General features: G+C 40.0%; 1 protein-coding gene across 1 annotated transcript in view; it reads right to left on the bottom strand.

The window, feature by feature from the left end:
- Positions 1–655: 655 nt before the first annotated feature.
- Positions 656–22931, bottom strand: part of ARL8B (ARF like GTPase 8B) — a 34976-nt gene continuing 12700 nt past the window's right edge. The window contains exons 2-7 of the mRNA XM_026722616.2: positions 12096–12176; positions 8901–8974; positions 6751–6844; positions 5665–5732; positions 4889–4959; positions 656–2915 (exon numbers count right to left, since the gene is read on the bottom strand). Of these exons, the coding sequence (XP_026578401.1) occupies positions 2866–2915; positions 4889–4959; positions 5665–5732; positions 6751–6844; positions 8901–8974; positions 12096–12176 (438 nt within the window). The 3' untranslated portion in view covers positions 656–2865. The remainder of the gene's footprint in view (positions 2916–4888; positions 4960–5664; positions 5733–6750; positions 6845–8900; positions 8975–12095; positions 12177–22931) is intronic.

Here is a 22931-nt window from a genome sequence, read left to right as displayed (position 1 = left end):
ACAATTGTTACATGCAAACATATATAATTGTTTTGTGATGGGGTGGTGTCATCATCACATTATGCTAGCTTAAGGACCAGTGCATTAATTTGAAGAAAACATGCCAAAGGTCTATGCTGGAGGCTGCTGGAACCCCAATTTTTTTTTTACTTCCTTCTCTGGTGATTCTGCTCTTTTGAGAGAGTTGAACTAATATAAAGTGGATTTGAAACTATTCTAATTTTTCCAACCTAGTTTTAAGCACTTAGTGGGTAAGCAATGTTTTTGGAGAAAAGAAAATGTACAGAAAACATGTTTCTATTAAATAAGATAGATAACTGGCTATATTTTTTTCTGTTGGTCTTCAAGTCAGTCTTGACTCCTAAAATTTTCTTGATAAGATTTTAAGAGTCACTTGCCCTTGTCATATTCCTAAGGCTGAGATACTGACTGGCCCAAAGCTGGCTTCATATCTAAGGCAGAAGTAGAACTCAAGACCTTTAACCATTTCACTAAATCTGGTTCATGTGCTCTAATTTTAGAAAACACAACGGAGAGAGAATATAGTCTCTAACTCAGACACTTCAGTTACTTGTCGTATATAAAGCATATACTCAGGTTTGAGTGAAATAATTGGAGTAGATATGTGCTCTTACATATTTCAACTAGACAACGATTCTTGAGGAGTCAAGTTATATAAATATCAACATGACCCTAAGTTTATTGGATAAAGCTAAATAGCAGTAAACAAATAAAACGCATTCCACCTAAATAAAAAAATTCACATATTTACAGAATTTCATAAATGTGTAAGTTGTTCACATGCCAAGATTAATGCAAGATTAAAAAGTTGATAGTGGTTTGGGGACGTCAAAACACTGAAAGCTGTGTGATATACACTAAAACCCCAAATATATTGAATTCAGCAAAAGGCCAGTTACCTAAACAATAATTTAGTTTCTGCAGGAAAGGTTTATATGTTCTAATTCAATTTCCTTATATTTTTAGGCACAAGCAGAATTGCTCTTGTCAAATACAGCAGTCCATAGTGAGCTACATATACAATCGGGAGTCAGTGAACCTTTTCTACAGCACCAACAATGTAGGATTTTATTGAAGCATAGTTAAAATTGCAAGCTCAATTTGTAAATGGAGGCAATACTTGCATGTTGCAACAGTGCAGGAATTTGAACAGGAACAATAAGGCCATGGCAATTATAACTCAAAATTTATTGTGCAGGGGCACATTTTTAGGTTGTAACCTCAGTCCAATCATTATGGGGGAAATGGTGCAATTTAGTACAGAATTTGTACATTACACTTGTAATGCTTTAAGCACACTTTAGAAGTAATCTAGACTTGCTGCCACTGTAGCTTCTCATTTTACTTTCTCCAGATGATCTATTACAGAAATACAACAGGCTTATACAAACATTTCATGTATTACTGTAGAGGTACCATCTATGCCTTTGGGCAAAGAATCCTTGAAAATAACAGAATTATCTATATAAGGCCAGAGAAGTTTCATTATGCATGCAGGTAACAAAAGAAAACATACTATAGCTAATAATAGTACTTGATCCAATATAAAATGTTCAAAATTTTGTACTTGAACAAGCACATAAAGAAGGTACCTATGGATGCATCAAACATATATTAAATGGGCTCTGAACAGCATTTAAATACATACAGGTGTTCCTTAAAATAATAACACAGTGAGGAGCAACAGAAACACTTGTACCAGGTATTTGCATACTGTAGCCTACCTCAACATTACTGCATCAACAATTTCAGCTTTGACAAATCTGTTTAAATATAGACACTACCAAGAATGTAAAGATATGAAAGTAGTGTTAATTTTTCCAGTTCAAATAACCTCTATGCTGCAGAAGCTGAGAAAGACAATCACTTCATAAATTTCCTTGTGCTTCAAGACACAATTTAATATTTCATAGCCTATGAACTTTATACATGATTACACAGTGAGAAGCAGGCAAACCTAGTGTTGTCACAATAGCCTAGGTATTTAGCACCAAGTGCAACTGTGCACAACTACTCCATTAATAGAAGAATAAGCTAGATAGTGACACATATTGTTGTGCTGGAAATCAATATGACATCCAGAATATCATACAGCTGTGATCTGTGTAAAGCATTTTTAGAAGAAACATGTGACTCTTCCATCAAATTCAACATTACATAATACCTGCTTATATGTTCAATTTTTTGAGAGGCTGATTTTGAAGTATTTTATTCCTTGCTCCACTTAAAAGAGCTTTAGCAAATATAAAGAAATCAGCAATGTCCTGCACAATACAAAAAAAGCTGACAACCTGCATTTTTTATTCATTGGGAGGTATACAATTTGAGAATTTATGATAATTTAGTGATTTAATTCTAGTGCCTCTTACTTTCCATTGAAACTTTTTTACAATAAACATCACATGCATCTGAGAGGAAAAATTAGTACAGTATCCCATTTAAACAGTATTGGAAAAGCTTTATATAAGAGTTGACATAATCCATGTGACCACGTGCCAGCATTTCCAATGAGTGGCTACATACAAGAATGAAATAATTGTGCGGAAAATCTAATATAAAAATCTGGATCAGGAAGACCAGAAAGAAAGAAAAAATTCTGGAGAAGAAGTACCCACTGCCACTGTCTAGATGAAATGAATAAAAAACATTTGCACGACTTATGACAACTCTAGCCAACTCTTTGACAGAAGTAGATTATAAGTCATTCAGCAGTGCATATATGGAGGCATGAACTGTGAAAAAAGGCAATTCCTTGGACACAGGAGGACTATCCTGGATAACAATTCATCACGGAGGGAGTAGACAATTGAGAATATGGCCAAATGAGCAGCTATGTGAACATTTTCAGCTTCTTCGAGACTTTGAATGCTGAATAAGCCACTGAAGTGTGATATCTAAAAAAAGGAAAATACGACAATTGGTTTTCAAGATAATTGTTTAACTAATTATCCTTAAAAAAATCAGCATTTATATTGGAGTGCACATGGATTCATTTTTTCAGATTCCATCCACTGTAAAAGCTAGCAAGCAGAAGCATGTTCTGTGTGGCTGAATCAATAATGAAAATATTTCTGAGATTGTTAAAAATTTGTGGCAGTTATTTGGACAGACTTTGGTAATTTTAATTCATTCAACATTTGTTCTTACTGCATTACTAATTAAAAATGAATTTCAATGCAAGCAATAAGGCTGCCCAAGTGCTAATTCAAATTCTTTAGTCAGTAGGTGTTATTCTATGAAAACCGTATCTAAAAATTAGATTCCTTTATTTAACAAGATCCTTCGTCACAGTCAATAGTTTTTTTCACAAAGCAAGATTTGCTATCAAGTGTTAGACAGTTCATTAAAAGATATGCATGCAAGAAAATCAGATCCTTGTAAAAGAAAAAAAAATACTGCATATAAATTTAGCACATATGGATCTTGCCTTGCATTTAACTGGACTGAACCATCACTTGAAAGCATATTGTACATCCATTTGTAAGTATGAACTTCTTGAATCATAACCTTAGAAACGTTGAAAATATAAGGGAGTTCTTTTTATAAATTCTTAAAGGATCTTTAAAGATATATTTTTATTTTTAAGACATCTTTAAAGACATATTTTCAAATAGTTTTCTGTTCAAGTCATAAATAACAAACCTTTGCATAAAATGAGGCTGATGTGAAAAACCATCATTTCGCAAACTTGTGTTTTCACATCAGCCTCATTTTATACAAAAAGGATTTGCCTTCTAGATGGCACTGATTTAAAATTCAAGAATGTGTGGATTTTTTTTTCAATAGCACCAGGTTTTTGATTTTGATTTGTTTGAATAGAATAAAGTGGAATGGAACAGAACACAACAGAATAACAGAGTTGGAAGGGACCTTGGAGGTGTTCTGGTCCAACCCCCTGCTCAGACCATGAAACCCTACACCACTTCAGACAAATGATTATCCAATGTCTTCTTAAAAGCTTCCAGTGTTGGGAGCATTCACAACTTCTGGAGGCAAGTTGTTCCACTGATTAATTGTTTTTACTGTCAGGAAATTTCTCCTTAATTTTAGGTTGTTCCTCTCCTTGATTAGTTTCCATTCGTTGCTTCTTGTCTTGCCTTCAGGTGCTATGGAGAATAGCTTGACTCCTTCTACTCTGTGGTAACCCCTGAGGTATTGGAACACTGTTATCATGTCACCTGTAGTCCTTCTTTAAATTAAACTAGGCATACCCAATTCCAGCAACTCTTCTTTATACGTTTTAAACTCCAATCCCCTAATGATGTTTGTTGCTCTTCTCTTCACTCTTTCTGGAGTCTCAACATCTTTTTTACATCATGGCAACCAAAACTGGATGCAGTATTCCAAGTCTAACCTTACTAACAAGGCATTATAAAGTAGTATTTACTTAATAGAGTTTTGGTTTTTTAAAAATTTTGTTTGGGAGCTGCCCAGAATTTGTTATAAGAGGGGTGGCTATACAGCATCTTTCACAATCCAACATTATTTGAAGATAACTTAGAAAGAAAAACTCACAACTTCATGTATCAGCCTATTCTACTGACTAACAGCTTGATGTCTAACCTGTACCTTTCTTTAATTCTACTACTATTTGCTAGGCAACACAGAATAAATTCATTCCCTCATCTTGTGAAAACCCTTCAAATATTTGAAGAGAGCTATCATATCTCCTCTAAATCATCTTTCTGTAGACTAAACACACCCGGATCCTTTAACTATTCCTCAGAGGCTTTGTTTCCAGAATGGTGCACCATTTTAGTAGCCTTCCTTTTAAACTTTCAATTTGACATTGTCCTTTTTGAATTGTGGTAGCCACGGGTCACATACTGTGTACTCTAAAAGTTAGCATTTCTGATATTGTTATTACCTATATTGTCCTTTTCTTTGCAGGAAATGGAATAGCAGCAGATTTCTCTGTCTTGAATAGCAGCCAGGTTCCTGGAAGAGAAACAATTTATAATTTATTGAAAATTGACAGCAACATCCTATTAAAAAATGACGTACATGTGATTCACATTAAAATATGAATTATTTTTAATTACAAAGGCAGTTTATTTGAAACTTTTTCCTATGACAGCAAACATATATACACATCAAAATAACCATAACTAAAGTAATCTATTGTTAGAAAGTCCAGGCACAGATCATTTCATAGATCCAGCAAATAGACTGTTCTTTTTTTAAAAAGAATTCTGTGATATATGCTGGACATACCCGTATTTACTGATGGACAATATTCCATAGTCCTTATGTGACTGATGTAATAGCAAAGCATCATGGGCTGTCTGGGGAATTCTGGGATTTAACGTTTACAAGTCTTAAAGGTTTTTCCTTGAAGATGTTTAGCTTCTCATCCAAGAAGCTTCTTTAGCTCTGACTGGATGGTGGGGAATGGAAAGATTTATTCCCCACCATCCAGTCAGAGCTGAAGAAGCTTCTTGGATGAAAAACGAAACGTCTTCAAGGAAAAACAGAGAAAGTCCAGTTGTCTCTTGAAAAGGTACTTTTGGGACAACTATGACCTGGATGACTGAGAATCTCCATAGACACAAGTCTTAAAGATGCTAAGGTTGGACACACCAATCTAAAACATGTTCTTTTTTTAAACCTTACTTCTTAAGAAATGCTTGCTTACTCACTTACATTTTTTCAATCAGCTGCTTCTCATCCAGTGCATTAGCAAGGTCTCTTTTGTTTCCAAGTACTAGAACCTGGAACAGAAAGTATGTACTGATTTTAGCACTTAGCTTGTTAAGGCAGGAAGCAGTTAAATTTCAATTCAATAAGAATCCATTTTTGTGACACATAGAGGAAATAAAACACTCATATTAAGGAACTTAAAGTTGCAACATTTATTCCCTGATACGAATAACCAGTCTTTAAATAAAAAAAAACATTACTGATGAATGATAAATATCAGATATTCCTCTAGACAAGGGATAAAATGAATTCCAGAGCTAGAAGAACACTTATTTTTTTTCACTTGGGCTACTCGTGCCATGTCCAAAGTATCAGAGCTAGCAGAATTTTCAATCCTTCCTTCACTTAAAAAAATAAAATAGATATTACACTTATCAAAAGATCATGAGCATATTATTTTTTGTTAAAAATAGCAGGAAATCATGCTGATCTTGTCTGGTGGTATGATTCTGGTAGCAGTAGTTGGCCACCTCTGCTACCAGCACATTATATCCATATGTAACTCACAAGTATTGTCTCTTAGAACTCTGTATGTTACTGTTCTCTTGGTCAAAGAAGAGTATTCATAGCAGGTTATAATACAGAACAGGATGGGCTAGTCTGACAGTCACAACCAGATAAACCTTAGATCTTATCAGAAGCACTCAGAAGCTACAGGAAAAGCCATTTCAAAAGGAAAATTTGGTATAGTAGATGAGAAATTGAATAGTACAAGTCAGAAATAATTGGCCAATAGTAAGTCATTTCAGGTTAGTCTTTTTCTGCACAGATAGTCCAAAGCTCTTTACTTTCTCTTTCGAAACAAGATATTCCTATCTTGCTTAATAATTTACTCAATATCTCAAGATGTCGATGGCTGAGGAAGCTTTACATGACAGAGACGTGCTTAATAAGCAATACATCAAACTTCAAAAAAAGCTGTCCACAGACAACAATGCAATTATTTTCGAAACAAATTAAAATTTCAAGCACATTTCCTCATCGATTTCTTCAAAATTTTCAGGCAGTATTAACATGTCCACTACTCACAGGAATTCCTTGTAGCTGTGGTTTGTCTAGGAGATTGTGTAACTCATTTCTAGAAGCTTCAATTTTTTCACGATCTGCAGCATCTACCATATAGCTATTAAAAAGAATTTGTTTAAACCAGTTTGGGCAATGCAAGGTACACCAGTCCAGTCCAGCAATATTACCCACATTCCCCTCCCAAAGAATCTCAAATAACAAGGAATTTCATCAAAATATTATAAAAGGTATCAGAAAATTGCAAGCCAAAATCTCATTTAGTGACTAAAAACTGGTAATCTGACCGCACAACACTAATCAAAGCCTTAAATTATAGGACAGCATGGCTAAAATTATATTAAAATATGTTTGAAGTTTTTCAGAATTCTTCCTCATAACAACTGAGGGGAAGTAACAAGACACGTCTAATTTGAAAATTGCAAAACCGATCCTCTTTCTGATCAGTATTGCCTAAAAATTTCCTTATACTGTACTTTAAATATGTTGATATCTGTTTTTGTAACAGAGTTTCAACATTTGAATTCTATAGGTACTCCTCCACTTATAACTGGACACTTAAAGATCATTTGAAGTTATAACGGACTTCCTCAAAAGCTACCTACAACCCAGTGTTAAAGTTACAACGGATGCATCCCTCTGCGGTCATGTGATTAGTTTTGACATTTGACAACCAGCTTACCATATGGTCAGCAGTCATATGACTGTGATGTTTGATATTTTTTGCTGCTTTCAGGCAAAAAAAAGGTTCATTGGGTAAAATGAATTCACTTAATGACCACAACAAAAACTGCCATCAAATTAGATTCAGTCAGGTATTGACTCACATAACAAACAGAACAACTTACAACCATAATTCTGGGCTGAAATAGTCATAAGTCGAGGACTAACTATATTCTATGTCACCACAGAGTTCCAATATGGCTTCTAAGCCATGTTAAATATGGAACAATATTGAATTCCAAGTTTTCATTTATAATTGCTACTATTAAAAACATTTTCATCTAAGACTTTAGAATTCATCGAACTATAATCTAAATTACATGTAATGTAAATATGTAAATTACTATAATGTAAATTACTTAGCCATATTTAACTCAAATATTTACATTCAGAATATCATTGACAGAGTAATACAAGGAAAAGCTGCAGCAAATCTTAGGTTACCATTCTCCATTCCCCAACTCCAAGATATATTTGGAAGCTTTCATTACTTAATACTAATTTCAGTTTTGTAATACTCAAACTTGATTTCAAACTTGTTTGAAATCCTTTGTCATGTCATTATGCTATAAAGCTTGTGTCCTTAGGGAATGTTGTAGTTTAGAAATATAGAAAGTAAACAAACTATATTGCAATTTCTTATTTTGTCTGGACTAAGGAACAAAAGTTCTAATGTATTCTTGTTAATAAGACATAGTATTAGAAACCTACATTCATCATGCCCTTAAGCTCATTCTTTTAGAAAATTTTGGTCTCATATTTGCTAAGTGTTCCAAGTTAGTGCTACCAGGTCTGCGTTGCAAAAATCTGATGACCAATAGATGGCAGCAAAATATTAGAATTTTCTGAATCTCTTTGCCACTATTTAGTGGTCATCTGGGTTTTTGCAGCCTGAATCTTAAAAGTCTTGTTTCATTTAGTAAGATGCCAATCATGTGATGGTGGGACACTGATGGCTGTATCTTCATGGACTGGTCATAGTCCCCTTCATTCATCTCCATCATAATTTTAAATAGTAGCAGGTTAAGTGCTACCTATATAAAATCAACTTCTAAGAAGGGAGAGGTACATTATAATTACATCACCCAAAAAAGTGAACAAGTTTTATTTTGTGCTTTTGGAAGGGAGAATTTTAAGTAAATTACGTGTGATAAACTTAGTGGAAACTTAATGTACCTATTTTGCTTCTTTCTTTGCTTTAATAAATAAATGTATACCATCAACATGTGATTTTGTTACCAAATTTCTGTAATAGGCCATGGGGACTACAAAGAAAAGAGGATGAGGTGAGACCTATCGACTTCCAAGTGATAGTTTAAAGAACTTCATAGTTTTATAATCCAGACTTCTTACTAAACAGTTGAGAATAACATGCAACAAAACACAGCAGAAAAAAAACATTTAAAGTAACCAAAAGACAAAAAAGAACTTACACAATAGCATTAACTCCTCTGCAGTAGCGTTCCCACATACTTCGGAATCGTGGCTGTCCTCCTATATCCCAAATCTTTTTAAGAGGGGAAAAAACAATTATATCTGGAGATTTTGCAATTAAAAAGACTACTATAGCTCACAATGTTCATTTGTCAGGAACAGCAACCAAACATCTCTTTTAATACTCTTTGCAATATAAGATGCTGGTTAGACCTGCAAAGTTCTAAACCAGGGGTGTCCAACCTTTCACCTTCCCTGGGCCACATTAGAAGATGAAAATTTGGTTTGGGCCGCACATAAAATAAAATAACAGTAACGATACTCGATCATCCCAAAAAACCATAGAAAACATAGTTAACATATTAAATTTATTTGGAAATAAAGTTAGTGAGATGTTTTTATTATTTATTATTAATTATTTATTAAAAATTATTTGTTTTTATCACGGTTTTTTTATCACAGTTTTTTTTACCACAGTTTATTTTCCGGCGAAATTTTGCGGGGTGGGGGGAGAGGAGGGGGGGAGAAAGCTCACCTGCCTCATGCCTACCTCTCCTCCTGCAAATAGCCTGGATAGGCTGGATGAGGCAGGACTGGAAGGCAGAAGCAGCAGCAGCAACGGCGGGGGCAGAAGCAGCGGCGGGGAAGGCTTCTGCCCCGCCGCCTTTTCCCCACCACCGCTGCTGCTTCTGCCCCGCTGCCGCTTCTTCCCCTCTGCCCCACGCTGCTGCTTCTGCCCCGCTGCCGCTGCCCCCGCCGCTTCTGCCCCGCCACCGCTGCTGCTTCTGCCCCGCCGCCGCTTCTGCCCCCGCTGCTTTTGCCTTCGCTTCTGCCCCGCTGTGCCTTCTTCCCCACCACCGCCGCTTCTTCCCCGCCCGCGCAGGCAGCGGCGGCGGGGCAGAAGCAGAAGTGGTGGCGGGAGAAGAAGCGGTGGCGGCGGGCAGAAGCGGCGGGGCAGAAGCGGGGGTGGCAGCGGAGCAGAAGCGGCGGAGGTGGCGGCGAGAGAACAAGCGGCGGGGCGGGGCCAGCAGCAGCGGCAGAAGCAGTAGCAGGGCAGAAGCGGCGGGGGCGGGGGCGGCGGGCAGAAGCGGTGGGGGTGGCGGCGGGGGGTTGGCGGCGGGGCAGAAGCGGCGGGGGTGGCGGCGGGGTGGCAGAAGCGGCGGGGAGGCGGCGGGGCAGAAGCGGTGGCGGCGGGGGCAGCAGCGGCGGCGGGGGCAGAAGCAGCAGCGGTGGCAGGGGCAGAAGCGGCGGTGGTAACAGCAGGAGGTGGCGCTCTGACGGCGCCCGTCTTTTCTCTTGCTGCTTGGCCTGGCGCTCGCCTCGCCCCGCCTCGCACCTGCCTCTCCTCCTCCTCCTCGCTGGCTGTGGCACCATGGTTGGGGTGGGCACTGGGCCGCATTACGAGGTGACCTGGGCCGCATGCGGCCCGTGGGCCGCGGGTTGGACAAGCCTGTTCTAAACAATCTGAAACAATGCAGACAAGGTAACTAGGCAGAACAGCACAGCACAGCCTTGAATGGATACTACAGATGGTACAGATTTCATCAGTATTGCCTCTATCCCCAAATAGTCCCATACAAAACATCACAGGACCCCTGGCTACCTTGTCACTCCTGTATTTCCCAAAAGGAACTGTGTCATCTCGAATAGGTCTAGTGGACAGAAATTTATGGCTGCAATAACAACAAAAAAAGTACAAATGCTTTGCCACCATTATTACTACTTTGTAGGCCACTACTTAGTCAAATTCATTTGTGGTCTTTTGCAACCATTGCTTTAGATCAGGGGTCGCCAACCTTTTGGACCTCAGGGACCACCAAACTCATAATTTTAGATCCCAGGGACCACTAACTGGTCTGTGGGCGTGGCCTAATTTGTGGGTGTGGCTTGGTGATCATGTGACTGGCTGGGCATGGCTTGTATGTAAATATTATAAATATTTATATAAATATTGATTTTTTTATAAAAAAGAGCAACTTTTACTCAAAATCAGCAGTCAGATTGAGTTGCTCACAGAATCACAGATTCATTCAGAAATCTATCTATCTGCCATTAACTAGTTCAGTCTATCACATAAAATTTGCTTGCAAGCAAACTCACAAAATTAACTCACAACACACCATGCATGTAAATATTGAATTTTTTTATTTAAAAAAGAGCAACTTTTACCCAAAATCAGGCAAAGCAGGCAGGCAGATTGAGTTGCTCACAGAATCACAGATTCATTCAGAAATCTATCTATCTGCCATTGGCTAGCTCAGACCGTCACATAAAATTTGCTAGTAAGCAAACTCACAAAATTAACTCACAACACAACATGCATGCAAATATTGATTATTTTTTTTATTAAAAAAGCAACTTTTATCCAAAATCAGGCAAAGCAGGCAGATTGAGTTCCTCACCGAATCATTCAGTGATCTATCTATCTGCCATCAGCTAGCTCATCTCTCATATTTGCTTGCGGTGAGTCTGCACTGAATTTGCTTGCAAGCAAACCTTCAGTCCTAAGGGAGGTTCAGCTGTGCTTAGCTAGAAATCCAACCATTTCCTGCTTCCTAGCTAATCTAAATCTCCCGGCACAGCAGAACAGATGATGGTCGGAAAAAAGAAAAATAGCACCTTAGCAGACAAATTTGTCGGGTAAGGTGAGTGGGTGGAGAGGGTTCCCATGGGCCATGTGGGCTGAGCAGCCTTGCGTTTCTGCGCAGCCTGGATTAATTGCTTTGTGGGGGTGCTCTGGGGGTGAGATTTCTCTGTGGCCCACCAAAATTTGCTCACGGCCTGCCAGTGGGCTGCGGCCCATCGGTTGGCGGCCGCTGCTTTAGATGCCTTTAATTAGTTTCATCTCCCATCAGATAAGAAGCTCGCAGAAGCTCATTTGGTAGTCTGGTTATACTCTTATTCCAGAGACTGGCCAGTCCTAGCATGCAGCCTGTGAACTTGAAACCCAGCAGTACAAGATGGTGGCTGCAATAGTTCTTAGGTTATTACATAAGTTTGTTCCTCAAAGATAGGACTACATGTAACATATTCTCCCATGAGATTTTAGTAAAATGTTCTATGTAATGTTTTCTCTATATATTTGAACACAGATGATCAGGGAACTATGTTAATCTTATTCAAAGATTAAAACAATCTAATCACTCTTCCCATGATTTTCTCATTAGCAAAATATAATTAACTTAGATACATACCTTTATTGTAACATTACCCTTGGTAACTTTCCTCATGTTGAAGCCCACTGTAGGAATCATGTCTTCACTGAACTGGCCTGACTGAAGACAGAAAAGAGATAGCCTTTAGTGAGATCTGTCAGTTGCTTTCAGATACAAGGGTATTTGCTGGATAGAACAGAAAAACGTTTGTAATACTAAGTCTTAGTTAGCATTATTTTTCTTCCCCTTCTATTTTAGAAGGTTAATTTTTTGCAATTAAGACAGTTAATAAGTATGTATCGCATGTGAGTGAGGCCAGGAAAATTATGAAGTGGAAGGAAAAGGGATAAAAGGGAACAAGAGGCCAACATATACAGAGTCATATGTAATGACTCAAAAATACTTTGTTGGTTTAGAAATATTGGATTGAAATTATTCAAGTTTCCCAGCATACTCTATTAAATCTAGAAGGCTACTCCCAGAAATAAATTGTTTTCTCCCAAAAAGTGTTAGGAATCAGTACTGGCCAATTAGAATGTCTCATGTTGTTCCTTTTTTTAAATTGGACATCAGCATAAAAAGTAATCTTCCCAATACCCTGAGTCAACACAATAGCATCTGGAAGAACCTGAAAAGCTTATGCACTTCATGGGAAAGTATGAAGTCAGCATCATACAACATTATTCCAAAGCATAAAACCTGAAAGTTTACTTAAAGGATGAGCCCAGGCTTGAAACACTTGTGAAATATGATAAATGAATTTTCAAAAATTGTACATCTAATATTCTACTGTAACATGACATGTAAGTTATTTATATTTTTATTAAAGAATTTATAGCTATTTATTTCAATATGGTATATTCCAAGATGGAACAAATATGAGAAAACACTTCAAAACATATTTATGTATTAAATTTGTTTGCTGTCCATCTCACTGCGAGATGACCGAGTGGCTTATAATTTCAATACATGCAAATATATATCTTCCTTGAATTCATGAAGCACTTGCTCTAGGCCAGCTCAACGGGAGTTTAGATCAAATATATAAAGCTAGCTTCATGCTGCTCTCTCAGGATCTGCTGATAAAAGGAGCAAGCAACACCACAATGGATCTTCTGTGAACTTTTTCTCTACCTTGAACACTATTAAAGGCACCACTTGGCATCTTTGCTGCTTCTTTTCCCAAGGATTTCGGTCTAGCTTAGAACTCCTTAGGGACTTGGAGTGGATGTGGCTGGGCTTGAAGATATATCTTTGTGATATACTGTGAATGTTTGCATTGCTATTCCATAAGATGCCATGAGTCTTTGTTGGAATAAAACGTGTGTGTGTGTGTGTGTGTGTGTGAGAGAGAGAGAGAGAGAGACAGAGACAGAGACAGAGAGAGAGACAGAGAGATCCCAAGAAAGACTCATGGCATCTTATGGAGTAGCAATGCAAACATAGTATGTCACATATATGTAAAAGGAACTGACAGTTTGATGAAGCAACAGGAAAATTACTGTACGTTATGACATGGGCAGGCAATTCTTTCTTGTCAGCCACTCAGGTTTACAGTACGTAGGACAATGAAGTCATGATATTATATAAATTGGAGCTTTAATTTTACAGCTATTTTTGCATATATAATTAATCTTTAATTGTTTAAAAGAAGCTATTAAGGTATATGAAATCCATCCAATTATTTACACATTTTCTTATTTTTCATTTAACAATAGTAGGAAACCGTATCTGATATTTTGTAAACTTCATGGAAACCCACGAATGTAAACTTGCTAAGTGTGCTGCTTGTGCTGCTAAGAACTGCACAAAGGGGGCTTACAGGCCACGGTGCAGTTCACAATTGCTTAGCATTTGTCCTTTAGGAAGTCCAACTACTTTCAGTTCCTGTGGCAAATGCTTAGGTAGATGTCCTGTAATATTAGCAGAATATATTTAAGTCTTAAGAACTAGAATGCTGAAGAATTACTATGTGCATATACAGTTTTTCCTGGAACAAAACTAGATATGGTAGCCCCATTTTTAGCAGCTGCTTCCCATCTTCAGACATCTGTGAGTATTTTATGGGTACCATAAATATTACTAAAGTTTGCAGTCACTGGTGGAAAGAAAACTGGTTTAATCGTTCCTATGCTGTATCTTCTCTATTGAATTCAGTTTATTTTACTAGACTGACCCCACTTGTCAGAATGTCAACATGTTATGGCAACATGCATTCCGTTTAAATAAATCAGAATCTAGTGCTATCAGTTACTTAAATAATTCATTCTTCAAAAAAGGAATAAAGATCAAAACAATAAAGCCTGATTATTCTAGTTATTCTGCTAAATCACAAATCTGAAATATATTTCTAGAATTCCCAAAGATAAGGACAAGCTCTTATGAAGTTAACTTCTGGAAACATTTACAAATATAGGATAAGCAAAAACTGACTATATACAACAAATCAGTCTTTATTCCACTATGGAAAATAATAATGAATCCTTTCCATTCTCCACTCAACATTTTTGCTACCTCTTGCTCTGGCAAGTTCAACACTCTCAAATAGCAAATCAATTTAGCAGAACATTCATTCTGCAATGAATGGGTCCCCAAATATCTATTAGACAATTACGTCATTACATTGATTTATATCAGTTGCTTAATAATATCATTATCTAAATGACAAAGTGTGCATCTTTTTCATTATAACATCACCACATAAGTGACTCAACCCCATTCCCTTGTCAGCTGGTCTTCAGAGGTCTTGGCTTTTGGCTGCTGCTGCTAAACACAATGTTAGCTTCCTTAATCACAGACGAGAGAACCAACTTGTTATCTATTACTGAGACTTCTCAGAAATGTGCCCAGCTGAATTTTGGGTTTGACATCAGTTGAGACTTCATGTCAGGATCAGATTATCTTCCAAAGCTCTCTTAAGCTCTGTGTCTCTCCTGCTCCACAAGTTACTGGATATGAAGTTGGGCTATAGGAATCTTTTGGAATTGTTACTGTTGTACCACAGCTTCTTGGCTGCATAGCAAAATCCTTGCCTGAACCTCTTGATTCTGACTCAGAACTGGCAGTGCAGTTCCTGAGGTTTATGGTACTGGGGATTTTAGTCTGCCTTCCCTGGGAACAGGCTCTGAGGTAGCAATAGCAATAGCACTTAAGACTTGTATACCGCTATATAGTGCTTTACAGCCCTCTCTAAGCATATTGTCTCCAACAATCTGCATTATCATTTTACCCACTTTGGAAGGATGGAAGGCTACATCAACCTTGAGCCTGGTGGGATTCAATCTGCCAAATTACAGGCAATCAACAGCCAGAAGAAGTAGCCTGCAATACTGCGTTCCAACCACTATGCTACCAAGGCTCCTTAGAGGTATCTTAGAAGTTAGTGGTCAACCAGGGGCAGTGTCTCCAACACTGGTTTTCTCATCAGAGTAGTAGCAATATGTTCTGAATTGGGGGAATTGTACATCAACTGTCATAGTTAGATCTTGCCCTGGTAGTAATCAGATCCTCGGCCACTGCCCTCCTGCCCAAAGGAGACTGGACCTATTAAATTGGTCCATCCCCAGGACTGATGAACCTGGATGGGTTCCAGAGCTGGGCTTATCCCTGTTAGTTTGCCTGAACATTGGACATTGTGTGGAACAAGAGGGAGCTGAGGCTTTGGACTAGATCACAGTCATATTCAACCTCTCCTCTCTCATTGATCTGGTTGATCTTCATGGTTTACAGAAAAGCTTAGAAAGACGAAACAGGTCCCATCCTCAATTTCTGTTATGTGGGGTTCTACAGGGTTCAGTATTCTCTCCACTCCTATTTAATATTTTTGTGAAGCCTCTGGGTGAGATAATTAATTGTCATGGAGTATGATATCATCACTTTGTTGTACAATATCCAGAGTTATTGGTCCATGAAATGGGTGGTTATATAAGTATTACAATATATTTAGCAAAGCTACTAAAAAGGCTATGTTTTCGGTAAAACATGCACAAACCCTCCTGCTTAATCTGCCACCTCCATTAATGAGTCTAACCCTATGGATACACTTGAAACAGAAAGCATAGTGAAAAGTCAAATAGTTTGATCTGCGTTTCTTATTCTAAATTCCTTCTAGGAGTTCAAAAAAACAATGATACATTGTTAATATTCCATTGTTTTGCTTAAAGCTGGAAAACAGGTATGCTATGTGATATATGTTACTACAACCTAATAAACGAACCTCACTTATGGCAAAACAGTTGAAGTAAACAAAGCTGGCTGTAACCATGTTGTGGATAGCTGCTAAATTCAACTAGCTCACATCACTGTTTGCACACTAGCTATAACTGTAAAAAATAAAACACTCCTTGCCACAACTCAAGTCCAACAGCACTGGAAATTAAAGATTACGGTAATCTCAGACTATAAATTTACTGTTTCTGGTGGAATATAACTCCATCCAAAAAAAGCTTCAATTTGTTCCCAAAGTTCAGGGGGTTTTTTTCTTTATGGACCTTCCTCTTTGCCTGGATTTTGTTCACCTTGTACTGTCTTATACAGTTAGCTGGTTTGGTGTAGTACAGTGGCGGCTAACCTTTTTGGGCTCCTATGCCAAAAATTGTGTGTGCGCTGGTGCACGTGCGCTCACATGCCAGCACCCAGAAGGCAGTGCGTAGGTCACCACACACACCCTGCACGCACAATCCCCCCCCGCCCCCTTACCTGCACTGCGCCTCACAGCTGGTTTGAGGCTGGTTTGAGGCCTTTCTTGGCCTCCCAGAGGCTTGAAAAAAGCCTCTAAAGGCTGAATAGGCCCATTTTGTCACTTCCGCTATTACAGGAAGTGACAAAACAGGCCTTGTGGCCTGCAGAGGCTTTTTTCAAGCCTCTAAGAGGCCGAAAAAGGCCTCAAACCAGCCGAAAATCAGCTGTGAGATGCGTGCATGCGCAGTGAGGTAAGTCTGCCTGTGGCTTGCGTGCTGATACAAATGGCACTGTGTGCCACCTGTGGCACACATGCCATAGGTTCACCATGGGTGTAGTAGTTAAGGCACCTGGCTAGAATTGCCTTAATTAGTTCTAGTCCCACCTTAGGTATGAAGCCAACCTTGTGACCTTGGACCAGTCACTCTTTTTTGGGCCTAGGAAGCAGGCAAAGGCAAACTACTTCTGAGATATTGCCAAGAAAACTGCAGGAACCTGCCTAGGAGAAAGACTGACTCAAAGGCACACATACTCTCTCATGAGGCCCACTGTCAAGATCAGACAATGACTCAAAGGTAGTGAGTATTAAAATCATATTGGTTTAAAATTAAGCAGCAGAGGTGTTTTTATTTACTGGCCAACAAATAAATGAATGATTAGATTATTAAAATACTCCAAAGCTTGTTACAAATCAGTAAATCATTAAAAATCAACTGTGGTTTTGAGGATTTCACTTACAATTTAAATATAACAGTTTCACTCTTCCAATACCTATCTTGCAAGGCCCTCAGCCCAAGCTGGGAAGAGTATTTTAAGAATCTTTAGGAGTTGTTTAAATAATAAATGCTGAAAAGTTGAAAATTTAACCAGTAGGTGGGAATAAAGGATTATTCTGAACAAGCCAGGAAGCAGATGTATTAATGAAAGAGACATCAAATATATGCAAATTTTTATCGTTGGAGCAAATGACACAGCAATTTATGGTACTTCTTTTTACACTGTGGATACATTAGCCACAGCCCACCTATTTCAATTCTCATCTGCCTTGAGGCATCTCATTTTGTTGGTCCATTCCCCCCACACCCATTGATATCTTTTTAATCAGTTTGTTTTTAATTTTAATGTTTCCACTTTTAATGCTTATTTTTTTAATGGTTTTAATGCTCTAATTGTTTATATTCTTATTTATAAAGTTGTAAGCCATCCAGCGCGGCTTGACAGTGAGACGGACAGTATATAAATTAAGAATAATAAATAAAGAAAAAAATCTAAACAATATGTAAACAATATAATGATAGACAATTTATTTAGAGGTATATACTGAGCTCTTTAATAATATTCCCAAACTACATCATTTAATTCAATTTTTTTAATCAAGGAACAAATACTATTAATTATTCTGATGACCAGTCTTAACAGAGTCTGATTTGAAAGGTTGTGAATCAGAAATTCTGGCTGCTACTCAGCCCATATTACAGTATACCACAACTGAATGGAATACAGTAAACTACTGGAACACAAAAAGAAGTAGATTATTTGGACTCCTGACAGGCCCAAACACAGGACAAATACTGAATTGGTTGATCTTACAGATAATTTATGGCAGGATTTGTATATGGGTAGTATAACATTAGGGGAAGAGAACAGGATCATACATTAAGTTTCAGTTCAGAAGATTTATTGCTCAAGCTTATAGACAAGAATCTAGTTAACTAAAGTTCAATACTCAGTAAAAGAAAATAACTACATGAAATTATTGTATCAAATAAAGAAAGATTTGGAACAATGGGAGAAATTACAATTATCATTATTAGGGAGAGTCGTTGTGATTAAAATGAATATTTTACCCAAATTATTATACTTATTTCAAACAATCCCCATAAAATTAGATAATTTTTTTTACGGAACTGGACAAAACTATGTTAAAATTTATATGGTCAGGAAAGAAAGCCAGAATAAAATTAATAGTGTTACAGGACAGTAGAAGTAGAGGTGGCTTTGGACTCCTGGACTGGGAACTCCATTATAATGCGGCAGCATTATATGGATTAAGGAATGGATAAATTTGAGTAATAAAAGGATATTAATTCTGGAGGGCCATGATTTACAGATGGAGTGGCACACCTTTCTATGGGAAAAGAAAAGTAAGATGCAAACATATTTTTATTGACATTATATGAGAGATTCATTGATACAGATTTGGAATAAAATTAGGAAAAAACATTATATGAAAATATCTGCCTGGTTATCTACCATGGAAGCAATGATATACCCCAATACATTGGATTTGAGCAAAATGGTCAGATACAAAGAATTATTACATAAACAAGGAAAATTAAAAACAAATCAGGAATTAAAAGAGCAAGGTATAATCATAGACTGGTGGCCATATCTTCAATTACAAAACAGATACAAAAAAGATGTAGAAGAATGGGCGTTGGTACTTACCTGACATGCCATTTCTCTTCAAGCTGCGAGGAGCATCCAGAAGTGGGTGGTGCTTCAGTCTCTGCACTTGTAGGCTGAGCTTAATTTTGAGGAACGCTCCTCCTCCTCCTCCTCCATGTGACACCTCCGTAGCGTTCCCCAGTTTTGCGAAGACGAGAGGAAAAAAATTCGTGCTCACATCCTAACTAACTAATGGTTCATTGGCTGAAACAAGACCTCACTAGACGGTGAAATTAGGGTGGGGCTGGATGCTCCTCGCAGCTCGAAGAGAAATGGCGTGTCAGGTAAGTACCAATGCCCATTCTCCTTAGAGCTGCTCGGAGCATCCAGAAGTGGGACATACCAAAGCTGGGCTTGTCCTACGGGAGGGGCGCTGTCTGGTCTGTAGTCACGCCGGGTTCTCTGGGGATCTTCTGTAGGACCCTTCTGCCAAAGGAAGCCTCAGCTGAGGCATACGTGTCAATCTTGTAGTGCCTGATAAAGGGTGACGGGGAGGCCCACGTCGCTGCCTGGCAGATTTCGTTTATTGGAGCCTGGGTAGCCCAGGCAGCCGAAGCTGCCGCACTCCTAGTGGAGTGAGCCGTGATACCCCTGGGTACCTGGAGAGCCTGTGACTGGTATGACCTGGCAATGGCAGCCCTTATCCAGCAGCTTATGGTGGTTGGTGGAACCTTAAGTCCCTGTGTTTTAGGCTGAAAGGAAATAAACAAGGCTTCTGACTTTCGAAAGGTCTCTGTGCGTTTGATGTAAACATGCAAGGCACGCCTCACATCCAGAGTGTGCCATTGCCTCTCCCTTTCCTGTGATGGCCTGGGGCAAAAATTTGGGAGGATAAGTTCCTGAGCCCTGTGGAAAACCGAATTGACTTTGGGCAAAAAGGAAGGGTCAGGACGGAGGACCACTCGATCAGTGTGAAATACACAAAGGTCTTTCCTGATGGATAGTGCGGCGATCTCTGATATCCTACGAGCTGATGTGATCATTACAAGGAAGACTACCTTGTATGATAGAAACTGGAGAGAAACTTCCCTTAAGGGCTCAAAAGGGGGTTTTGTGAGCGAGATAAGGACCCTGTTAAGGTCCCAGGTTGGGTACCCGTGAAGGGTCAGAGGGTGTAAATTTGTGGGGGGGCCCTCAGAAAGGCCCGAATACGGGGATGATGAGAAAGGGAACCGGCCTCTTTAGAGGAGATAATTGTTGATAAGGCTGCTACCTGTCATCTTAATGTATTGGGAGATAGCCCCTTGCTGAGTCCCTCCTGCAGAAAGTCTAGAATTTGGGCAATGGAAGGGGCAGCTGGGTCAATTTGTAGGTTGACACACCACTTACGGAAAATGGACCAATAGCATTGTAGATTCTTATAGTTGAGGGCCGTCTGGCTGCTAGTATAGTGTCAATGACCCCTCAAGCGGTCCCGCTCAACCTCCAGACGGCTAGTTGGAGCCATTGAGGGTCCAGGTGGAGTAGGGGTCCTTGAGACAGGGAGATCCTGTCTGGCGGGATCCTCCAGGGTGGGGCCACTGAGAGGCTGCGGAGGTCTGCAAACCAAGGACGTCTGAGCCAGTAAGGTGCTACAAGAAGTAGTTCCGCTTTCTCTTGAAGTACCCTTTGAATGACCCTGGGCACCAGCGCCGGGGGGGGGGGCAATGCATACAATAGACCCTTGGGCCACGGGCAAGGTAAGACGTTGTGGTTCTCTGCCCCTTGGGATGGGAATCTTGAAAAGAACCTTGGAAGTTGGGCATTGAGGGGGGGGAGGCAAACAGGTCCACCTCCAGTTGCCCAAAGATAGATGCTGCCTCCCTGAACAGTGGTGGGTGGAGGCGCCACTCCGACTGGTCTATGGTGGCCCTGCTCAACCAGTCAGCTTGTGTGTTTGATAGGCCCGAGATGTGATCTGCCCTGAGGGAAAGGAGGTGGGACTCCAGCCAACGACAGAGGCGCTCGGCCTCCCTCATCAAACATGATGATTGTGTGCCCCCTTGTTTGTTGATGTGGGCTTTGGCCGTGATATTGTCTGTGAGGATGAGGATGTGGTGGCCATGTACCTGAGGGAGGAAGCTGCGGAGGGCCAGGTGGACGGCGTGAAGTTCCAGCCAGTTTATGTTGCATAGTTGCTCTGTCGCTGACCATCTGCCTTGTGATGTGAGGGACTGAACATGAGCACCCCATCTGAACAGATTGGCATCTGTGGTGACGGTGAGCCTTTGGGGCTCCTTGAGGAGGCAGCCCTTGTTGATGGACGATTTGCTCCACCAAAGGAGGGACGTGAGGACCCTTGGTGGAACCCTGAACCTGAGTCTTGAGTTGCTTGATCCGGTTCTTTGGTATGGAAGCAGGAACTACTGGAGGGATCTGGAATGTAAACGGGCCCAGGGAATAATGGAAATACATGAAATCATTTTCCCCGGTAATTGAGATAGTTCCAGAAGGGAAACCCTCCTAAGGCGCCTGATGGTTCTAATGGATTTCTGGATGCTGAGAAGCCTATCCGGAGATAGGAACACCTTCCCTTTCAGAGTGTCAATCACCGTCCCTAGGTGTGTTGTTTTGGTGGAAGGGGATAACTGGCTTTTCTTCCAATTGATAAGAAACCCATGGTCCTGGAGAGTGGCTAGAGTAACCTGAGTGTCCCTCACTGCTTGATTTTTAGAGTGGGATAGGATGAAGATGTCATCCAGGTAACAGTGGAGGTGCACAGGGAGGGTTCTGAGGTGGGCCACTAGTGCAGCTAGAACCTTGGTAAAGGTTCTGGGGGCGGAGGCTAAACCAAATGGAAGTGCTACGTATTGGAAGTGTAGGTTGTTGTAACAAAAATGTAGAAATTTGTAATGGGAAGGTCGGATTGCGATGTGAAGGTATGCCTCTGTGAGGTCAATAGATGACAACCAGTCCCCCTGTCTAGTTCCCAGGAGGATAGATTGCAATGTGTGCATCTTGAACTTGCGATATACTAGATAGCGGTTAAACCGCTTTAAGTCCAGTATCGCTCTCCATCCCCACCGAGTGTTTTGGGACCACGAACAAGTGGGAGTAGAAGCCCTGCCCTCTTTGAGACTGAGGGACAGGTTGGATGGCCCTTATGTCAATTAGGTGCTGGATCGCTGAATCCATGAGGTTGCACAGTGCAGTTCCTGGAGAGAGGACATGGCATAAAGAAATCGGGGGGGGGGATTGAAATTCGAGGGCAAGGCCGAACCTGATGGTGTCCCTAACCCAGGCGTCAGAAGTAGAGGCATCCCACTGGTTGACGAAGGCTTTAAGACGCCCTCCAATGGGGATTGATTCATGTGGCCTATCTGGAGCGCCAAAAGGGCCAGCTACCCGAACCCCGAAAGGGCCTTTTGTAGTTACCGCCCCTTCTGTTTCTATCAGAGGAGTCGGTCCTGTCCTGGGGTTGGCTCAACCCAAAGGGAGGGGGCCTTTGATACCTAGGAGAGAAGGAGGCCTGGTAGAAGGGCCGAAAGGGAGCCCTCCGAAAAGGCTGAGAGGTTCTAGATTCTGGCTTCCGGGTGAGGGATGGGAGAAATTTTTTCTTATTGCGACCTTCCACTAAGAGGGGATCCAAAGATGGTCCAAATAATTTGTTTCCCACCAGAGGAGCGGAAGCCAGTTTAACCTTATTCTTGAGGTCTGCCTGCCAATGCTTCAGCCAGAGCAGACGGCGGGCAGTGATATGGGAAGAAATAGCTCTGGTGGAAAATTTGACAGAGTGGAAGGTGGTGTCGGCCGAGAACTCAGCTGCGG

The sequence above is a fragment of the Pseudonaja textilis genome, chromosome 2 (assembly GCF_049901715.1).
Source record: "Pseudonaja textilis isolate UNSWEBS1 chromosome 2, rPseTex1.2, whole genome shotgun sequence".
Taxonomy (NCBI): domain Eukaryota; kingdom Metazoa; phylum Chordata; class Lepidosauria; order Squamata; family Elapidae; genus Pseudonaja; species Pseudonaja textilis.
Note: the sequence above shows the minus strand (reverse complement) of the source record. Positions and strands in the feature narration are given on the sequence as shown.